The sequence below is a fragment of the Nelumbo nucifera genome, chromosome 3 (assembly GCF_055504915.1).
Source record: "Nelumbo nucifera cultivar China Antique chromosome 3, China Antique-T2T, whole genome shotgun sequence".
Lineage (NCBI taxonomy): Eukaryota > Viridiplantae > Streptophyta > Magnoliopsida > Proteales > Nelumbonaceae > Nelumbo > Nelumbo nucifera.
In genome coordinates, this window is record NC_142651.1 from 526,183 (window position 1) to 546,580 (window position 20,398).

Here is a 20,398-nt window from a genome sequence, read left to right on the forward strand (position 1 = left end):
TCTATGTGTGTCTTTCAGGATCTCAAGATGGGGATGAAGATTGGTGGAGGGCATGAAGCAGGTGGACTGTATTATCTTGACGGTGGTGGTGGTAGAACTTCAACAGCTCTCCAGTCATCTCTTTCTCCTCTCCAGTGGCACTGCCGATTTGGTCATCCGTCGCTCAAAGTCTTGAAGTCCTTGGTTTCGTCATTGAGTCAGCTTTCTGTTTTGGATTGTGAGTCGTGTCAATTTGGGAAACACCATCGTGTTCCCTTTAGTTCTAGGGTTGATAACCGTGTGTCGAGTCCTTTTTCTTTAGTTCATTCAGATGTTTGGGGTCCTTGTAAAGTAATGTCATATAATGGATACAGATATTTTGTCATTTTTGTGGATGATTTTTCAAGGATGACGTGGCTCTATTAATGAAAAAAAGAAGTGAATTGTTTACCATTTTTCAAAAATTTTATGCTGAAATTCGTAACCAATTTGGTACCCACATCAAAGTTTTTCGTTCTGATAATGGCCGCGAATATTTATCCTCATCATTTCAGAAATACCTGGACCAACACGGCATTATACATCAGACCTCGTGTACCTACACCCCACAACAAAACGGGGTGGCAGAGAGAAAGAATCGCCATCTCCTTGAAACAGTAAGATCCCTAATGCATCACATGCATGTTCCCAAACCTTTTTGGAGTGATGCAGTGCTTACCTCTTGTTTTCTGATTAATCGGATGCCCACGTTCATCCTTGATGATCAGTCTCTGTTTCAGGTCTTGTTTCCCACTTTGTCTCCGTTCCCTTTTACGCCGAGAGTTTTTGGGTGTGTCTGTTTTGTCCATAATCAGGGTCCCGGGAACGACAAGTTTGATGCCCGTTCTCTCAAGTGCATCTTCCTTACCTATTCTCGGACCCAGAAAGGGTATAGGTGTTACCATCCTGGTTCTCGACGGTCCTTTGTGTGTGCTGATGTCAGTTTCTTCGAGTCTACTTCGTTCTTTTTGGGGTCTGGTGATGCTTCTTCCTCCTCACACCTCCTCCTCTTCCACATCCCGTTGTCGATCCTCCTCCCTTTGTTCCAGTCGTAACCAAATCCTTGCCTCCGGTGCCACCACCTATTGAACGCCCACCTATCCGTCATGTGTATACACATCGCCCACGTGCACCAGCTACTACTCTGGCTACATCTCCGTCGACGGATCCGGCACCAGACCCCCACTTAGCATCTAAGATTGATCTACCCATTGCTTTGCAGAAAGGTAAACGTACTTGCACCCTTCATCCCATTTCTAATTATGTTTCTCTTACTCACCTTTCCGCTTCCCATCGCCAGTTTGTTACCTTGTTATCATCAGTTATTGTTCCTAAAGATGTCCAGGAAGCCCTTGCCTCTCCAGGGTGGTGCCGTGCCATGGAAGAAGAACTCTCAGCCCTTCATCATAATCATACTTGGGACCTCACTGCTCTTCCTCCTAGGAAGCAAGTTGTTGGTTGTAAGTAGGTTTATACAGTTAAGTATCTGCCTGATGGTAGTGTTGAATGCCTGAAAGCGCGATTAGTTGCAAAAGGGTACTCCCAAACCTATGGCATTGACTACACAGAGACCTTCTCGCCGGTTGCTAAGATAGGGTCAGTTCGTGTTGTGATCTCTCTTGCAGCCATGTATGAGTGGCCACTATATCAGCTTGATATCAAGAATGCCTTTTTGCATGGTGACTTACTCGAGGAGGTCTACATGGAGCAACCTCCAGGGTTTGTTGCTCAGGGGGAGGATGGTAAGGTGTGCAGACTAAGGAAGGCTATATATGGGCTTAAACAGTCTCCTCGAGCATGGTTTGGTAGGTTCAATGAGGTGGTAAAGAAGTTTGGCATGAAACAGTGCAAAGTTGACCATTCTGTATTTAGTCATGACTCTCCAGGAGGAAAAATACTATTGGTGGTGTATGTAGATGATATTGTTATTACTGGGAATGATAACATTGGTATTGACAGGCTGAAGACTTATCTACAAGATCACTTTCAGACAAAGGATCTGGGTAAACTGAAATACTTCTTGGGGATAGAGGTAGCGAGATCCAAGTATGGGATTAACCTGTGCCAGAGGAAGTATGTGCTTGATTTGCTGGAAGAAACAGGCTTGTTGGGTGCCAAACCAGCTGAAACACCCATGGACACAAATACCAAGCTAAGCAGTGATATGGGTGAAGTGTTTGAAGACCCTAGCAGATACCGATGACTTGTGGGCAAACTAAACTACCTAACCATTACCAGACCAGACATCTCATTTGCAGTTAGTGTGGTAAGCCAGTTCATGCAAAAACCTCTGATTCCTCATTGGAATGTGGTTCTGAGAATTGTGAAGTATCTAAAAGGGGCCCCGGGTCGCAGTCTGATATACAAGTTGGGGGAAAACTTGAAATAGAAGGGTATTCTGATGCTGATTGGGCCAGTTCTGTCTGATAGGCGGTCTACTACAGGCTATTGCACGTTTCTGGGAGGTAACCTGGTGACATGGAAAAGTAAGAAGCAGACGGTTGTGGCAAGAAGCAGTGTAGAAGCAGAATATAGGGCTATGGCGCATACCGCTTGTGAATTAGTGTGGCTAAGGAACCTTCTACAGGAAGTAGGGTACAACATTAACACTCCAATGAAGCTCTATTGTGATAATCAGGCTGCAGTTTATATCTCCTCTAATCCGGTGTTTCATGAAAGAACCAAGCACATTGAGGTTGACTGTCACTTTGTGAGGGAGAAGGTGCTGAATGGAGAGCTAGACACTACACATGTTAATACAGGAAATCAGTGGGCTGACTTATTTACAAAAGGCTTGAATCGGGGAAGAGTGGACTACATATGTAATCATATACTCACCAGCTTGAGGGGGAGTGTTAGCATAGGGGTATTTCTGTCTGTATACCTTGATTGATGTTGCTGATCTGTAATATTGTGTTGAAACATGTGCTCTTAACTTAAGTAAGGGCACATAGGTCTTTTCAGTCATATTTAATAATAATATAAATACTTACTGGCCGACTGGGAGAAGTCAGGTTGACTCTTTCAGTTCGAACCAGAATTCTCTCTTCTCTCTTTCTCTCTTTCTCTTTTTCTTTATCACTTGTTCTTCTTCTATATCACTGAACTCAGTCAGGCCGAACTCTAAGGCAAACCTGAATTATAACAAACCTGCAACCTCTCCTTTAATGTGTAACATGCTACTGTTATAAGAAAAATAAATAAATATTTAAATCTGAAAGTAGAAGAAAAGAGGAAGAGATAGCAGAAATTAGAAGAGGAAAAGAAGATGGTGAGAGAAGGGAGAAGGAGAAGTTTAATAACATAAAAGGAATAAAAAGTAGTTAACAGGAACCATATAAGGCCCATTTGGGCTAGTCTCTCTACACTCCCCCTTAAGTTAAGCATAGATGTCAATCATGCCTAGCTTGCTTATTTGATGAGTTTTGGACTGATATCATTTGTGTTTATTTACATAGCATAGTTAGAGAGTTATTGGGCCCAAGGCCCATTAGTTTATATTTAAGTTAAGTGTGTTTACTTAGTTTTTACAAGTTGCCAACTTACTAAGGGCATACTTGTCTTTGTATTCAGCTTATATTTGTTAATATATAAGCTAATGAAAGGGGCGACCGGACCTAATTTTGGCTTCTCCCACTCTCTTCAATCTCTCCCTTCTTTTCTTCTTTGCACAAACCTTCTCTTTTCTTTCTTTTTCCCTTTTTTACACAGATTTTATATCAAAACAGATCTGCACTTTTCTACTTGGTATCAAAGAAAATTTAGAGATAAAGTGTTGATTGAGGATTTCAGGTAAGCCCAGTTTTTGGATTTTTCTGGTGGATTTGCAATCCCTTGTAGCTGGTCTAGGGTTTAGCACCAAAATCAGGAAGAAATGGAGAAAGGGGAAGAGTCCTGATTTAGTAGGACTCTTCAATTTTGACCTAAGAAGTGGCGCTCTGGTTTTTAAGGGTTCTTTGAGGTTTTCTGAAGAGGGTGGTTCAGGTCCCAGCTTTTTTGGAGGCCTCTGGAGGGAGCAGCAGCCTCTTCTCTTTCTTCTCCTGCTCCTACGGAGAAAGGAATCTTTGGAAGGAGGGGCTTCTAGGGTACTAGGAAGGTGTTTGAGGTTTCTAAAGGAGAAAAAACTCTTTCTTTTCATCTCAAATTGATTTCCTAATCTGTTCTGTGAATTATGGAGAGTTGTGGAGTTGAAAACAAATTTGCAGGTGAAATAAGACTAGGTGGAGGAGATGTTGGTGATCTCTTCGGGGTTGGGACCATCACTATAGTCAAGTTGGATGGTGCAAACTACTTAGAATGGTCACAATCTACAAAGATGGCTATTGGAGCTTGTGGAAAATTGGGGTATGTCATCGGTGAAGAAAATAAACCTGAGACTATAAAAGAGGACTACATGGTGATGACTTGGCTATGCAATTCCATGTTACCCCATATAAGTAAAAACTTTCTATGGGCTAACACAGCTAAGGAGATTTGAGATGGAGTAGAAAAAACCTATTCACAAAATGAGAATGTTGGTAGAGCCTACCAGTTGAGAAACTAGGTGATTGCTACTGGGCAGGGAGATAAGTTTTTTGCAATTTATTTTTCAGCCCTCAAAACCTTATGGCAAGAGATAGATCATTTGGAGACTATGGTTTAGGAAAGTAGCAAAGACGCAACAACTTATCAGAAGCTGGTAGAGAAGAATAGGGTATTTGAGGTGGAAATGATGAGGAACCTAGGCCTTGAACTTAAGTCGAGTGGGAATGTGATGATGAGGAGAGTAGGAGAGTAGGAGGAATGTGATGATGAGGAGAGTAGGAGAGTAGGAGGAATGTGATGATGAGGAACCCAAGCCTTGAACAGACAGCTATGGTTAGCACAATGAAGCCTAAGTCGAGTGGGGATAAAGGTGGAAATGAACCGAGGAAGGAAGACAAGAAAGATCCGATTTGTGAATATTGTAAGAAACTCAAACATACTAGAGATACCTGTTGGAAGCTTTACCCACACCTTATACCGAGCTGGCTCAAAAACAAGAAGGGAAATGTGAATATGGCAATGACTAGTGATTTATCAGGACCACCTACTACAGCTTCTCTAGTGTCTGTTGCAGCAACTGCAATGAGGGCCAAATTAGAGAGATATGGGCAGTTTTTGAATCAGAGGGATACAGCCAATTCCGACTCAACATCAGGTGGACATCAAGGTGCAAGTGGATCAGGAGGTAGCCATTCTACTTTGTTTGCACATACAGGTAGTTCACATGCCACTACAAATTATGTATCCACCATAAGTAAGGGGGGACCTCTCTGGATTATAGACTCTAAAGCCTAAAAACATATGACCAATATTTCTACCATTTTCTCCTCATATCACCTCTGCATTGGCATAGATAGAGCTTCCGCAGCTGATGGATCACATGTTCTCATTGCTAGAAAAGGGTCTGTCAAGATAACCAACACCATTACCCTACCTTCTGTCCTTCAAGTTCCTAGACTGAGCACTAATCTTTTGTCTGTTAGTAGCTTGACAAAGAATCAAAGAGGACGATTGGGAGTGGTCATGAGGTGAACGGAATCTATCTTCTTGATGAGCTTCCCAGTCATCAGAGTCATCATGTCAACGGGAACAATGAGTCAAAGTCAATGGGTCAGATTATGCTTTGGCATAATCGGTTAGGGCATTTGTCTTTTGCTTCTTTCCGTTTTTCGTTTCCAAAATTATTCGAGCCTGTTAGTTTGTCTAGCTTGGAGTGTGAGGGTTGCCAACTTGGAAAGCATTGTAGACATTCCTTTAAAGCAAGCAATAAAAGATGTTCTTCTTTTTTTAATATTGTTTATACTAATGTGTGGAGGCCATACAGTATTTCCTATATGGGTGGCTATCAGTATTTTCTTCTTTTTGTGGATGATTATTCTCGACACTCTTGGATATATTTGATGAAATCCCGTGATGAGGTACCTTCTTTGGTTCAATAGTTCCATCAGATGGTGTTGGCACAATTTGAGGAACGAGTAAAAGTGTTTAGATCAGATAATGCCAAGGAATACTTTAAAAAAACCAGGCACCATACCTACTGGAGCATGGAGTAGTCCACCAGAGCAGTTGTATATACACTCCATAACAGAATGGTTTAGCAAAAAGGAAGAACAAACATATTCTAGAAGTAGCAAGAAGCATGATGTTGAGTTCTATAGTTTTGGTTCGTTTTTGGGGTGATGCAGTTCTTACAACAACTTTTTGATTAATCAGGTGCCTTCTCGTGTTCTTGGATATAGCACTCTGTTCAGCCTTCCTTTTCCTGAGGGGGAGATGTTCCATATTCCTCCAAGGGTTTTTTGGATGTGTATGCTTTGTCCATGTTCTTGATCCTCGTCACTTAAAGTTGGACCCTAAGGCAAAGAAGTTTGTCTTCCTTGGGTATGCAGGAAATCAGAAGGGGTATTGTTGTTATGATCATCCAGTCTCTGGGAGCCAGTATGTTACTATGGATATCACCGTTTTTGAGTCCACACCTTTTTTTCTCGAGGGGATCTTCTCAGGGGGAGTGTTTTGGGGAAGGAAGTGAACAATCTATACCACTTCCTGTTCCAAGTCCTTTGTCCACTCCAATGTTTGACCCACCTACTCCACCCGCTTTGCCACCTCCATTGCGTCCTACTTCTCAGTGGTTTACACGACAACACAGGGAGGTTGATTCCACAGTAGAGGAACCCACGTTACTCCCTATTGGCTCATTGGAGATTCCAAGTTCGACTGACACAGATCCAGGTATGCCTCATTGTAGATGACCTAGATTTCCCTATTGCACTCCGAAAAGGAAAGAGGAAGTGTATTGCCTCTACCACAAACATGAATTCATATAGATTGTGCCAAAGCCAAGTAATTTGTTCCATCTATTGATTGTAGTCATAACATTCAACAAAGATTCTATGAACCCTATCGGACCAACACCGGGCTTTGGGTTTTGCTTTGTCTCAGTTGTCGACTCTTCTACTGATCAAATGGAAATAAAAATATGGTATTACTATCCTAGATAGACTAACTTGTAGTCAATCCAACACTGAAAACACAAGATTTTGGAGTTTCACCAAGCCCTACAACCTAGGAGAAATGAGAGAATTGCAGCCACTCCAAGCAGGGACTCTAGAAACCTTCTCAATTGGAATCAATCTCCTCTAGAAGTCAAATAATATCTACCAAGCTCTGAGCACTAGCCTAACTCAGCTCCCTTAGCCCTTAATAGTAAATCTCTCTAGTCGACTAGGGCTTTGGGCAAGAGGAAAAACAGCAACTTCTTGGCATCCCAAAAGCTAGATTTTAGGTCTCTAAACCTCTCTCAAACTAGGCAACATTAGTAATCAACTAAGAAAAATCAACAATCTAACTGGTGGGAATCAGTCCAAGCATTATAAGACCTATTCTCATAAGAAGAAGGCCAACAAACAGGTTCTGATTTGGCATGGGGAAGACTCTTGGGACTTGGACTGATCTGGTCAGGGGTATTATTGTCATTTTGACCAGTCCTATGTGGATTTGGGCTATAGCATCTTGCTCCTCTAGCTTAGTAGTGTTTGTCTCTCAATTTTCAGTTGATTTGCATTAGTAGATAGAAAGCTATTGTGTTTCTTGATGCACAAGACAAGGAGTGACATTTTTGTAATTATGGTGAACAGTATTCGGGCCACACAAGTCACTCTATAAATAGATGTATTCTCGAGCTAATGAATGAATGAAGATTTCTTTAGAGCTCTCTTGCAAGTTTGCTGTATGGAGTGATTCCTACAAACCCTAGAGCGATTCTAGAACCCCTTGGAGTGATTCCTTGGGATTTCTCTCTCTTTTCTCTTCCTCTACCCTTTCTCCTCTCCTCTCTCTCTCTCTCTTCCTCTGTCTTTCTATCTTGTGATAGTTTGTTCCAGCCCTACTACATCACTAACTCTCCATATACTCTTCCAATTGAAGGGTGTATGGGATTAAAAGGAAAGAAGAAGACAATGTTACTCTGATACCAAGAAGAAAATCAACCCAAAGGATAAAATAAAATTTTCAATCTGAAAGTAGAAGAAAAGAGGAAGAGATAGAAGAAATCAGGAGAGGAAGAAGATGGTGAGAGAAGAAGGGAGAAGGAGAAGAGAGTTCGATCAATTCACTCTCCTTTCTCCTAATTACTTTTATTAACTTAATCACATTGGGCATGATCATAATGATGCCTTAATGGGGCAGCCAGATCATAAACATAACATAAAAGGAATAAAAAGTAGTTAACAGGCACATATGGACAAGACCCATTAGCATAAATACAAAGAAGACAAGAAAGTAAAGAGCACTAGGGCCTATTCGGCCCAATCTCTCTGCTGTATGGAACCATGAAAAGAGTCATCTAACCACAATATTTTATATGATTACATATGACATCACAGATCACTAGATCAACGAAGTACTCAGACCACTCGACATGTGATCCAATAGCCTTTCCAGTTTTCTGAATGGTCCGAGTCTGACAACATTGATTAGAACATTCAATCCAACCCATAATAAATAAGTGGGTTGGGTTAAAAAAAATTCCATCCCTAGTTTGCATATTGAATGCCCAACATTGGAATAGATGTCCACCAGAACTCATATCCAAAATTGGCTTTTTATGTACAGTGCAAACAAAGGCAACTAAATCCATACCTCTGAAAAGCACAGCACATGTCTAGAAGGCCAGATTCCACAAGATGAACCTTTCACTCTTTCAATGGTAGGGAAGACTATTCTCATAGATGGACTTCTTAATTCTTGACTAGCATTCCAACAGCCCCACTGTCAAAGGCATGGATGAATAACTGAACTCATTAGAAAATTTACACTAATTTAACTTTTTGAGTTTGTTTACAATGAACCAGATGATTGTAAAATGTATGCTACCTCTGGATCAGATTCCTCCGACTCGGAGAATTGGAATGACCTCTTTCCAGCAGCTGCCGAAAATGCAGCTAAAAAGTTTGCATTGACTGATGTACCAATTGAGGATGAACCTTAACAAACAGAATAGCAAAGCAAAATCATGACAGATGCTCCTCAATAGCTTTAAAAATAGTCTACAACCATGCAAATCACTCACCATAAACAAAATCAGTTTCAAGTGATTCAGGCCACTTGTATCGACCCAGTACCTTGTATGAAGCAAAAGAACCAAGAGTAAAGGAAAAGTGAATGTTCTATAAGAATCAGGTTAGAAAGAAGCAGTCCCCAAGGAGCTTGCAGATGGCAAAACCAACAAATGTGAAAGTAATAGTACATTACATGTGCAGGAATATCTATCTCCAATGATTGGAAAGTGTTGATTCAAAAATTTAAATTACAACTCTAAAAGATGGAAAAAGGAAAAAAAAAAAGTGGAATATGAGCAGACCAAAGTTAGTTGACTCTACAATCATTACCTCTTGTAATCGCCAGAGGCCAAAGCACCTCTGAACTGATGCAACGAGTGAACATATTGCAGGAACATGCTCAGGTTTCATCACCTTTTGTATTTCTGAAAAGTTAGGTCCCTGCACATTAAAATCAAAGATGTCATATGACAGACCAAAAATGAAAACATTTTATTGGTTGCAGGATTTGCTACTTAGCAGACTCCAAAAACTTGGAACAGATTGACTTGGGAAACAACTTCCTTACTTTTTGATAATAAAGGAAAATTTTCATTACAATAAAAAAGAAGATACAAGATCTATAAGAAATCACCAAAGAAGAGAAGAGAACTAGCCTTATAAGCCTAAGACACCACAAAACCCTAAAAATCAATGACCACATCAACCAGAAAAAGACAATAGACAACATCAGCCAAAAAGAAAAGCGTGACCTCCTCTTCCTAACCTACAAAATAGAAACTCCACTGCACGAATAACATACAAGGCTACATACGATACTATTTTAGTGCTTCATTCAGGTGCACACCTTGCCTTGTGCCTCAGGCTCTAGGAACCCCTTGAACTTTAGTTGTATTTCTTGCTTTTAAAACACCGACTTCAACATCCAGAGTACCAACATTAATTCCCTTGGTTTTGCCACTTATCCCATTGGTTGGGGTCATTTTATAGGAGATATCTTCAGGCCCAGGATAATAGGATAAAAATGGGGGTACTCTGCATATTCCCCTCCTTTACCCACTCTCCTTGGCTCAAAAGAAACCTTCCAAATTGTGCCAAAAGTAGCTTTTTGCCTACTAGTGCTACGTGCCAAAAGTAGCTTCTTTTTTAGTGTCAGGATATGCGCCCTAACACTTCCCTTTTGCATCCCCTTCACAAACTCTTCCATGACCATGCACATACAGGCTTGCCAATGGCATGAACCATCAAGGTTTGGTGCAGCCTCCCCAACAAGAGTATCATAGAAAACAAATATGTGAGTAACAGAAAGGACATGCCTGTGACACATACAATATCATCAGAACTTTGTCGTTTCTTCCTTCTAATGCAGCTTTTAGTGCTTCTTTACGACAAATACAAGCAGAGAAACTGAAAAGGCCAGCATCACATAAAGGAGCTACCCACTTTGCCACATCTCTAGGCAGAAAACCAAGTTGAATGTAATCTGGTCCAAAGGGTATGACAATATAATTAGCTAGGAACATTTCTTATATGGAAAGATGAAAACAAAATAAAATGAGAAGAAAAACAAGGATGGAACTACATCACATAGAGTAAATGATAAAATAAAGCATTTGTCTAGGTATTTTCATGATATTCCAATCAAAATTTCATGAAACCTCCATAGAGGAATGCAGAAAAAATTAAACAAGGGGAGAAAAGAAATATCTATAAGGCATAGGAGATCTTTGTGAAGTTACCTCCCTCAGAGAATTCATCCAAGTCAGAAATGAGAACACTAATAGCATTTACATCTGCAGGTATATTAGTGTTTCTTCTTAAGACAACTTCAGACAGTCCGTATGCATTTTCACTGCACTTTGAGAGAAAAGAAGCAAGCATTTTAAGCTGCACACCTTCTGAATCAGCTGCGGTATGAAACCGGTGGTTTAAACCCACTACAGATGTTTCAATAGAACCAAAGAATTTCATGCCTGATGACCGGGAAGCACATATTGCCTGCTTTATTAGTAAACTGTATGAGTTAAGGACTCCTTTTACAATACAACATTCTTTTGAAATGGGAGGAAAAAACCATGTTGTTCAAGTAAGCTCGCCCTAAGATATCAGACAGTGGGGTATTGGTTAATTAACTCCTTAGAAGCAATCAAACAATAACCAAGACAAAATAGTAGTTTTTAACATTTGAATATCCCATGCATGTATAAGCACTAATCTTTGGCAACTTATGATCAACCTATTGCACAAGAAACATGCTATATATCCAGAAACTTGAAGGCATGCATAGGCATACAAAGGGGAAGCACTAAGTAGAAGTGTCAGGTAACTGTTACAAATTCATATTAGTTCATTTCCTGTTTTCAAAAGATGCAAAAGAGAGAGAGAGAGAGAGAGAGAGAAGAAAACCATACTTACAGATAAGACATGCATGCATTCTGATGGATGAGTCTTTTGAAGATGCATTCCTGGGATTGAAACAACCAAATGTCCAACAGCCCCTCCAAAGTCATACTTAGTCAATTCTATGATCCAATATGCCTGACTAGGTGCATCAACTACAAGAGATGCCATAAATCCAGCCAGCTGAGAAGCAAAATCTGAATTTAAATCTTGAAGAGTTTCACCATCAGAAGGATGTGTAAAAAGAGATGAATAATCAGGTGCATTTCTGCTCGGAAAATCTTGCCACCAAACAGTATTGGTTACACTACTCCACTGCAAAAGCAAACAAAACCCAGATGTCCAAGCACTCAACATGTAGCTGAAAATAACTCATTTCAATTTGTCAGAAAATCTAAGAAATGTTATATGCCCACCCATGGACCTCACCAATCCCCACAAACCCAAACTCCAAAACTTTAGACCTAAACCATTGAAAGCATCTTCAGATCCTCTTCCCTTGTACAACATCACAAGTGTTTAGGAGATGCTTGTCCACTAGAATCTTTCAATGCTTCCCCCTCATAAGACAAAAAGCAAAAGGGACCTTGCAAGAAGTTTAGGAGGAGCATGGCCTTTCAGGCAACAGAAAAGGGAAATTTCGTACTTACCAAGGGAGTTAATGGTACAGTTTTAATTGGGTAAGAAGGTCAGCAAATGGAATGGCTGATGCTCTAGCTAAGCAAGGAGTAAATGGGGGGGGGGGGGCTATTTTGGGCTTGCTTGTAGACTGATTATGCTACTGGTCTCTTGGTCTCTTTAGTCATCCTTCGGGTCTCTTGGTCTCAGAAAATATGACCCCTCTCCACCCCTTGTTTAACAAAGGCATCAGCCATGGTGTTTGCTGTCCTTTGTACCCATTGTTATTTCACTCGCATATCTCTAGTCTGCCACCTGTTCTTTTTTTTTCGTTTTGTATGACCAAAGAGTTTCCTCTCCATTTTGCAGCCACTCAATCATCATTCTTGAATCTCCTTCCATTTTCTCTTAAAATGCTTTTATTTTCATGGTTTTCATTATTAAATAAAATCTAATATAGCTGTCCCACTGTATGCTAGGGCTATCATTGAGGCTACATGCAAGCTAATGCTAGAGAAAGCAAGGACACATGGGTGGAAGAAAATGGACAATGAAGCTGTAGAGAGACTAGGCCAAATGGGCCCTAGTCCATTTCTATCTTATTGATTAGTTCTTCTTGTTATTTGTTCTTAATGGGCCTTTAATTTTCTAGTTATAGGTTAAAGAGACTGTTTGGGTGTGGCACTCAAGGCTTGGAGGGTTCCTTTTGATCTCCAAAAGTGGGCGGTTGCAGTTGAAAGAGGTTTGGGAAGCTCTGGTAGGAGCGACTGCTTCTCTCTTTCTCCCTGGATGTCAGGTACAGTGAAACCCTAGTTTTGGGACTTTTAAGTGCTGAACTGACCTCAGTTAGGTCTATAAAGCTTGAAAACCTTGTTTTTTTTATTTTCGCTTGATCAATGGAGCAATCTGAAAGTGAGATGAAGCAGATCCTAGTGACGGGAGTTGGTCCCGTAGATTCCATTTTGACAGGAGTGACTACAATCAAACTTGATGGAACAAATTATTTAGCTTGGGCATAATCTATAAAGATTCATGTCTATAGTAGAGATAAACTAGGGTTTCTCACGGGCAGTAAAGAGAAACCGGAAGAGACTGTCCTACATATGAGAACCGGAAGAGACTGTCCTGCATAAATTCTATGCAGCCCCACACAAGTCAACATTATCTTTGGATGACTTCAACTAAGGAGATTTAGGATAGTGTTACAGAAACATATCCTTAGAAATTGAATGTTGCAAGAGCCTACAAACTGAAGAATGATGTGAAAAAACTGAAACAGGGGGAGAAGAGTGTAATTATCTACTACTCAATGTTGAAGTTACTATGGCAGGAGATTGATGTTATGGAAGCAGTTGTATGGGATAGCACCAAGGATGCGGAGACATCCAGAAAGTTTGTGGAAAGAAATAGAATGTTTGAGTTTCTTACAGGACTCAACCCTGAATTTGATATTATGAGATAGAATATTTTGGCCAAGGATGAAGTAACACTTGCTCAGGCATATTCTATAGTGAGCAGTGAAGAGAGCAAGCGACAGGCACAGTTACAGGGTCCACCACCTCCAAAACATTTTGCACATACTGAAATAAAACCAAAGGGGCCAACTGAGAAGAAAGAGGTGATATGTGAATACTACAAGAAACCAAAACATACTAAGGATACTTGTTGGAAACTTCATCCAAATCTTCTTCCAGATAGGTTTCAGAACAACAACAACAACTTTAAGAAAGGTGGTTAGTCTAGAAAGCCCAAGAATGCAAATGTTGCTACAACATCTGAAGGTGGAAATAGAGAAAGTGAAGAAAAATCTGTTGTGGAGTAGCAAACAGTAGTGAAGGCAGAATTTGAGAGATATGGGAGGTTAATTAATCACTTGGAGACTATTGTTGTAGCTTCCTCCTTAGGCAACATCTCTTCATCCGCATTTTCCCATTCAGGTATTCGTGCTTCTGCAAATTATGTTACAACCTCAGGAAATCGTAGAATTCCTTGGATTATAGATTCTGGTGTATCAAACCATATGACCAACATATCTTACCTTTTTTGTTCATACAAGCTCCTCTCTAGTAGAGAGAAGATTTCCCTTGCCAATGGGTCTCTTGCTCCCATCTCTGGTAAAAGGAATATTAGAGCCTTTGACTCCGTTGTATTGTCCTATGTCCTCCGTGTTCCCAAACTTAACACTAACCCTTTATCTGTTAATAGCTTAACTAAATCAATGAATTGCAACGTAACCTTCTTTCCTATTCATTGTATTTTTCAGAACTTGAAAACTCAGAGGATGATTGGGAGTGGCCATAAGGCGAATGGAATATATTTGCTAGATATCTCTTATCGAAGTCCCGGACCACCTAGTGGAGTAGCTTTGGAGCTTATCTCATCAGAGTCAGTTGATAGAGTCATGTTATGTCATTTAAGATTTGGTCATTTGTCTTTTTCAACTTTGAATCATTTGTTTCCAGAAATGTTTTAAGGGAATATCCCTATCGATTCTTCATTGTGAGTCATGTGAATTTGCAAAACATTGTAGACAATCCTTTTCAGTGAGTAATAAAATATTAGTTTCTCCTTTCTATATTGTGTACTCCAATGTGTGGGGGCCATATCATTTATCTGCTATGGGAGTTACAAGTATTTCATCATTTTCATTGATTATTTCTCTCGTTACACCTGGATTTACCTTATGAGATCCTGGGGTGAAGTGCCAAATATTGTACAAAAATTTCATGAACTTATTCTTACCCAGTTTAATACTCGAATCAAAATATTCCAATCTAATAATGTAAAGGAATATTTTGAAAAGAGCCTTTGCTCCTACTTTGATACCTTTGGAGTTATTCATCAGAGTTCTTGTTCCTACACTCCACAACAAAATGGAGTGGCGGAAAGGAAGAACCAACATGTGGTTAAGGTTGCAAGGTGCCTCCTTTTTGCTTCTAATGTTCCTGTTATGTTTTGGGGGGATGTTGTCTTTACAGCTACATATTTGATAAACTAGATGCCTTCCCAAGTTTTGGGTTTTAAAACCCCCTTTAGCCTCCTATTTCCAAATGAGGATCTCTTCTCTCTTCCTCTCCGAGTGTTTGAGTGCACTTGTTATGTTCATATTCACGATCATCAGAGACATAAGTTTGAGCCTAAAGCACATAAGTGTGTCTTCTTGGGATATGCTTCCACACAAAAGGGGTAGTTGTTTTGATCCAATTCGTGGCACTCGCTTTGTTTCTAGAGATGTCACATTTGTTGAGCTTGTTCCTTTCTTTGGTACTTCTCCTGAGGGGAAGCATTCAGAGGAGTTGTTTGCGATGTCACCATTTATCCCTCTTCCAATCCCCATTGAGTTTCCTCTCACTGAGTCTTCTATTGGGTATTCTTCTCATGTTCCTGCATCCCCTCCTCCTACTCATCCTCCCACATTTTCTTCTCATCCTATTGTTCAAAGGTGGTACCAGAGACAAAGACTCAAGGATGTGCAAGTTGTTTCCACACCTTCAAATGAGCTTTTCTTGACCTTGATCTCCCATCACTACTGAGGTAACAGGTCAGCCCCCTTTTATTCACTTCTAATACCTTCCCTGACCTTGATCTCCCTATTTCTCTTCACAAAGGCAAACGAAAATGTATAGCTCATTGCATTTCAAACACCTGTCCTACAGCCTTCTTTCCCCTTCCTACTATTCCTTTTTTGCCTTTGTTTCCACAAACGTGACTCCCAGATCTGTCCCAAAAGCCTTATCCAAACCAAAATGGAAGGATGCTATGATGACTGAATTAGATGCTTTGCATAAGAACAATACCTAGGAAATTGTGGATTTGCCCGAGGCAAAACAACTGGTTGGCTGTAAGTGGGTGTTCACTATCAAGTATCATTTAGATGGTACTATTAAAAGATTTAAGGCCCGTTTGGTTGCTAAAAGATACACTCAGATGTATGGTATTGATTACCTAGAGACTTTTGCCCTGGTGGGAATTGATGTTGCCAGGTCTAAGGATGGTATCTTCATTTTTCAACGTAAGTATGTTCTTGATCTTCTTGCAGAGACTGGCAAACTAGGTGCTCAACCAACTTCCACTCCTATAGACCTAAATCATAAACTAACTATTGATGGTGAATTGTTGACTAATACGGGAGTGTTCTAGAGACTAGTTAGGAAGTTAGTGTAATTAGTCAGTTCATGCATTCTCCCAAAGATACACATTTAGCAGCTACTAAGAGGGTCCTATGTTATCTAAAAGGGACTCCAGGGAAAGGTATCTTGTTTGCTAAGCATGGACACATGAAGCTGGAAGCATTCACTGATGCTAACTGGGTTGGATGTATTGATGATAGGAGGTTCACTTCAGGTTACTATGCTATGGTGGCAGGGAACATTGTATCATGGAGGAGTAAGAAGCAGTCTGTAGTGGCTAGATCCTCGACTGAAGCAAAGTACAGGGCAATGGCACATGGAGTTTCAGAACTTTTGTGGTTGAGATCACTTTTAGAAGAATTGGGTATAGACTGTGAGAAGCCAATGATATTATATTGACAACCAGGCCACTATCAACATTGCACATAATCTTGTTCAACATGACAGAAATAAACACATAGAAATTGACAGGCACTTTATACGGGAGAGAGTTGCTTCAGGAGAAGTTTGCCTGCCATTTATTGCTTTTGAAGAACAGTTTGTTAATGTTTTGACAAAAGGTGTTCCTAAAGGAAAGCCAGTTCACTATATAAGCAAGCCGGTTCCTAAAGAGACTGGGATGAATGGGCCTTAGCCCATTTCTATCTTATTGATTAGTTCTTCTTGTTATTTGTTCTTAATGGGCCTTTTCTATATGGGCCTTTAATTCTCTTTATGTTTTATAAGTATGCTAATGAGGTGGATGCCCACTTAAGGGCAGACTTGTAATTTATGGAATCTTAGTAAGATTAATAAAAGATTAGAGAGGAGAAAGAGGAGATGATCGAAGTCCTTCTTTCTCCCTTCTTCAAGCATAGAAAGGAGTATTATAGGGTGAGGTTTGGGACTGAATTGCATAAGAGGTTTGATTACTCCATTAAGGTTAGCCTTTTCATCTTAATTAGTTCTAGAAAGGTTAGCCGCGTGCAACTAGTTAGCGTTTCTAGAAGTCAACAATCACAATATGGTAGTCCCACCATGCTCAGTACCTCCTCAAAATTTTCCAGAAGACATCTCAAAGTAGAACTTTCAAATGTTGTCAAAATCTTACGATTTATGATACAATTCACAATCTGAATCATGAATCCCAAGGGTTTTGATTCAAATCTTATGTCCAAATCCTTTTCTGCAAAAAATTTATGATTTATGTTTGAATCCTACAATTTGATTCATAAATCTTATGATTTATACAATTCAAATAAATTCAATTAAGAATTAGTTCTTTACTTTGTTATGTTTTTGCTTATATTTAGTTTTGTCAAGGGAGATTCTTTATAAAGCCCTTAACTAGAAAATGATTTATTTACGTTATTTAAGACTAAAAATTGAGTATAGTTTCCATCATATGTAGGCTAAAGAGCCACTATATGTGGATTTGACTTGCAAGTCAAACTTGATTATATCATCTCAGGCTTCTATTGTATAAGTGGTAAATTCTATTATTTCAGGTGCATATATGGTATATATAGATTAAAAATAGGATAAAGTCACTTTCCTATATAAATATTTAGCCTTTTAATATATCTATATTTAATTTTTTGACAAGTTTATAAAAAATAGAAATAAACTTACGATTTACAATATGATTTCGCTTTTCAAAACATTGATTGAACCTCATAGCTGCAACTAATGGCGGTATCTGTATAGCATGTGAAGGGGACGAAGTATTTTTCCTGATATTGATTCAACTAAGAAAATAAATATTTCAAAAAGTTTGAAATTTAAGGTTTAGTAAAAATATGTTTATGGCTGGAATAACCTGTGGGGTTAAATCAACAAATAGGTGAACATCTTGTCCTTGTACACAAGCAGAACAATATCTGACTTGTGATGAAACTCCTTCCACTCTTACATGAATTTCTTCACAACCGTGATGTGGGAAAAACCCATAGATCAAAGACCCTAACCCAATATCTCATCAACCCATAGATCAAAGAGAAAAAATACTTCAGAAAGTTTGAAGTTTAAGGTTTAGTAAAAATACGTTTAGGGCTGGAATAACCTGTGGGATCAAATCAACAAATAGGTGAACATCTTGTCATTGCACACAAGCAGGACAGTATCTGACTGGTGATGAAACTCTTTCTTTCCACTGTTGCATGAATTTCTTCACAACCATTATGTGGACAATAACCCATAGATCAAAGATCCTAACTCAATATCTCATCAACCCAATAATCAAGGATCACATGAAAGTAACCTTACTTAAAGGAAATGTTTATGTTGTGCACCTCCCCCCCCCCCAAAAAAAATAAAATAAAATAAATAAATAAATAAAAAGAAAAGGAGGTTTATGGGTACCAATGTAAATGAATATTTAAATATAAAGAAAATATGAATTTTTATTTTGATAAAAAGAACAAGAACTATGCAAACAAACATCTCATAATGTGTGACTCATAGGCTTGCACAAAAAAATAATAATAATAATCACCTGTTTTGACACTAAATTTGCTGAAGTTACAACAACACGGATGCTGTCTTCTCTTTGCAAAACAAGCAGCTTTGGATGGTGGCATCCAATGCCTTGTCTCTTGTCTTGATTTCTACCAAAGGCTATAACCTCAGGAAATGGTGGATTACTATAATGAGAAACAACACATATTAGAAAGCTATTGATTATTAGAAACTGCAACTTTTGATATATATATATATATGGCTTCCAATAGCAAAGATAATGATGTTACTTACACTACTACCAAGTTTGGAAAATCTGAATACGGAACTGAGATTCTTTTATCAGGATTAGAATTCCAACATCTTTCAGTATTATGGCATGCAATCGTTATTGGAAGATGGTTGGGGACTTCGCAGTATGATAAAAACCTGTGCAACAAAAATCTCTTACGTTGGGGTACATAAATTATAAAAAGAAAAAAGAAAAGAAAAAGTATTCAAAATTCAAAATCAGAAGCCTAATAATAAGAGAGAAAGAGAGATAAAATACCTTGAGTCATTATTGAAGAATCTGGTGATGGTCATATAATTTTTTATTTTCTTTTAATTATGGAAGAGCATTTGCTTTACAAGAAATGATTTAAGTGCTTATAATTCAATGATAGATATTGCTTTACCAGAAATGATTTTAAGTGCTTATAATTCAATGATAGATATTGCTTTATAAGAAATGATTTAAGTTTATCATGTAGACGACCCCAATATGTAAATCAGTCCTCAACTATTAGGTGTAAGCTTGAAGATTAGAGGGAAAAAAGGAAGAAGAGAAGTAAGAGCAGAAGTACAAGAGAAGAAGATGGCAAAAAGAGAAGGAAGAAGAAGAAAGGTTCGAATTATCTTCCCTTTCTCCTCTAATCCTTTTTTATTAAGAATTAATGTTAGAATAATGACAAGTATGCCCTTAAGTGGGCGGCCAGCTAGGCAGTAACATAAAGAGATTAAACAAAAAGAAATAACAGGCCCATTAAGAGAGGCTCATTAGCCAACAAGAAAAGAAAAGATATTACAAGAGAAGATACTAGGACCCATTTGGCCCAGTCTCTTTACACTCCCCCTCAAGCTGAGCATAGATGTCAATCATGCCCAGCTTGCTTATATAGTGTGTCATTTTCCCTCTTGGAACTCCCTTGGTCAAGATATCAGCCAATTGTTCGTCTGATGTGATGAATGGCAAACAAACTTCTCCTGAGGAAACTCTTTCCCTTATAAAATGTCTATCAACCTCAATGTGCTTAGTTCTGTCATGTTGAACAGAATTATGTGCAATGTTGATAGTTGCTTGGTTGTCACAGTAGAGCATCATTGGCTTCTCGTAGTCAACCCCCAATTCTTCTAAAAGGGATCGTAGCCACAGTAATTCTGACACACCATGTGCCATTGCCCTGTATTCTGCTTCAGCTGAGGATCTAGCAATTACAGACTGTTTCTTACTCCCCCATGACACAATGTTCCCGGCGACTAGAGCACAATAACCTGAGGTGGATCTCCTATCATCAATACATCCTGCCCAATCAGTATCAGTAAAGGCTTCCAACTTCATGTGTCCATGTTTCGCAAATAGAATACCTTTCCCTGGAGTACCTTTCAAGTAACACAGAACCCTTTCTGCAGCAGCTAAACGAATCTCTAGGAGAATGCATAAATTGACTAATA

At 39.2% G+C, this 20,398-nt stretch overlaps 1 protein-coding gene across 6 annotated transcripts in view; it reads right to left on the reverse strand.

Moving 5' to 3' along the window:
- LOC104592681 (forkhead-associated domain-containing protein / FHA domain-containing protein) overlaps window positions 1-20,398 on the reverse strand; it is a 41,357-nt gene that overhangs the window by 9,225 nt on the left and 11,734 nt on the right. For 2 of the 6 annotated variants that reach the window (XM_019196936.2, XM_019196935.2), the window contains exons 2-10: window positions 18,980-19,114; window positions 18,723-18,870; window positions 11,517-11,816; window positions 10,841-11,102; window positions 10,418-10,584; window positions 9,432-9,542; window positions 9,113-9,164; window positions 8,917-9,026; window positions 8,683-8,811 (exon numbers count right to left, since the gene is read on the reverse strand). In XM_019196936.2, the coding sequence (XP_019052481.1) occupies window positions 8,683-8,811; window positions 8,917-9,026; window positions 9,113-9,164; window positions 9,432-9,542; window positions 10,418-10,584; window positions 10,841-11,102; window positions 11,517-11,816; window positions 18,723-18,870; window positions 18,980-19,114 (1,414 nt within the window). The remainder of the gene's footprint in view (window positions 1-8,682; window positions 8,812-8,916; window positions 9,027-9,112; window positions 9,165-9,431; window positions 9,543-10,417; window positions 10,585-10,840; window positions 11,103-11,516; window positions 11,817-18,722; window positions 18,871-18,979; window positions 19,115-20,398) is intronic. The other 4 variants (XM_019196937.2, XM_010252123.3, XM_088901251.1 and 1 more) reach the window with 4 other exon arrangements.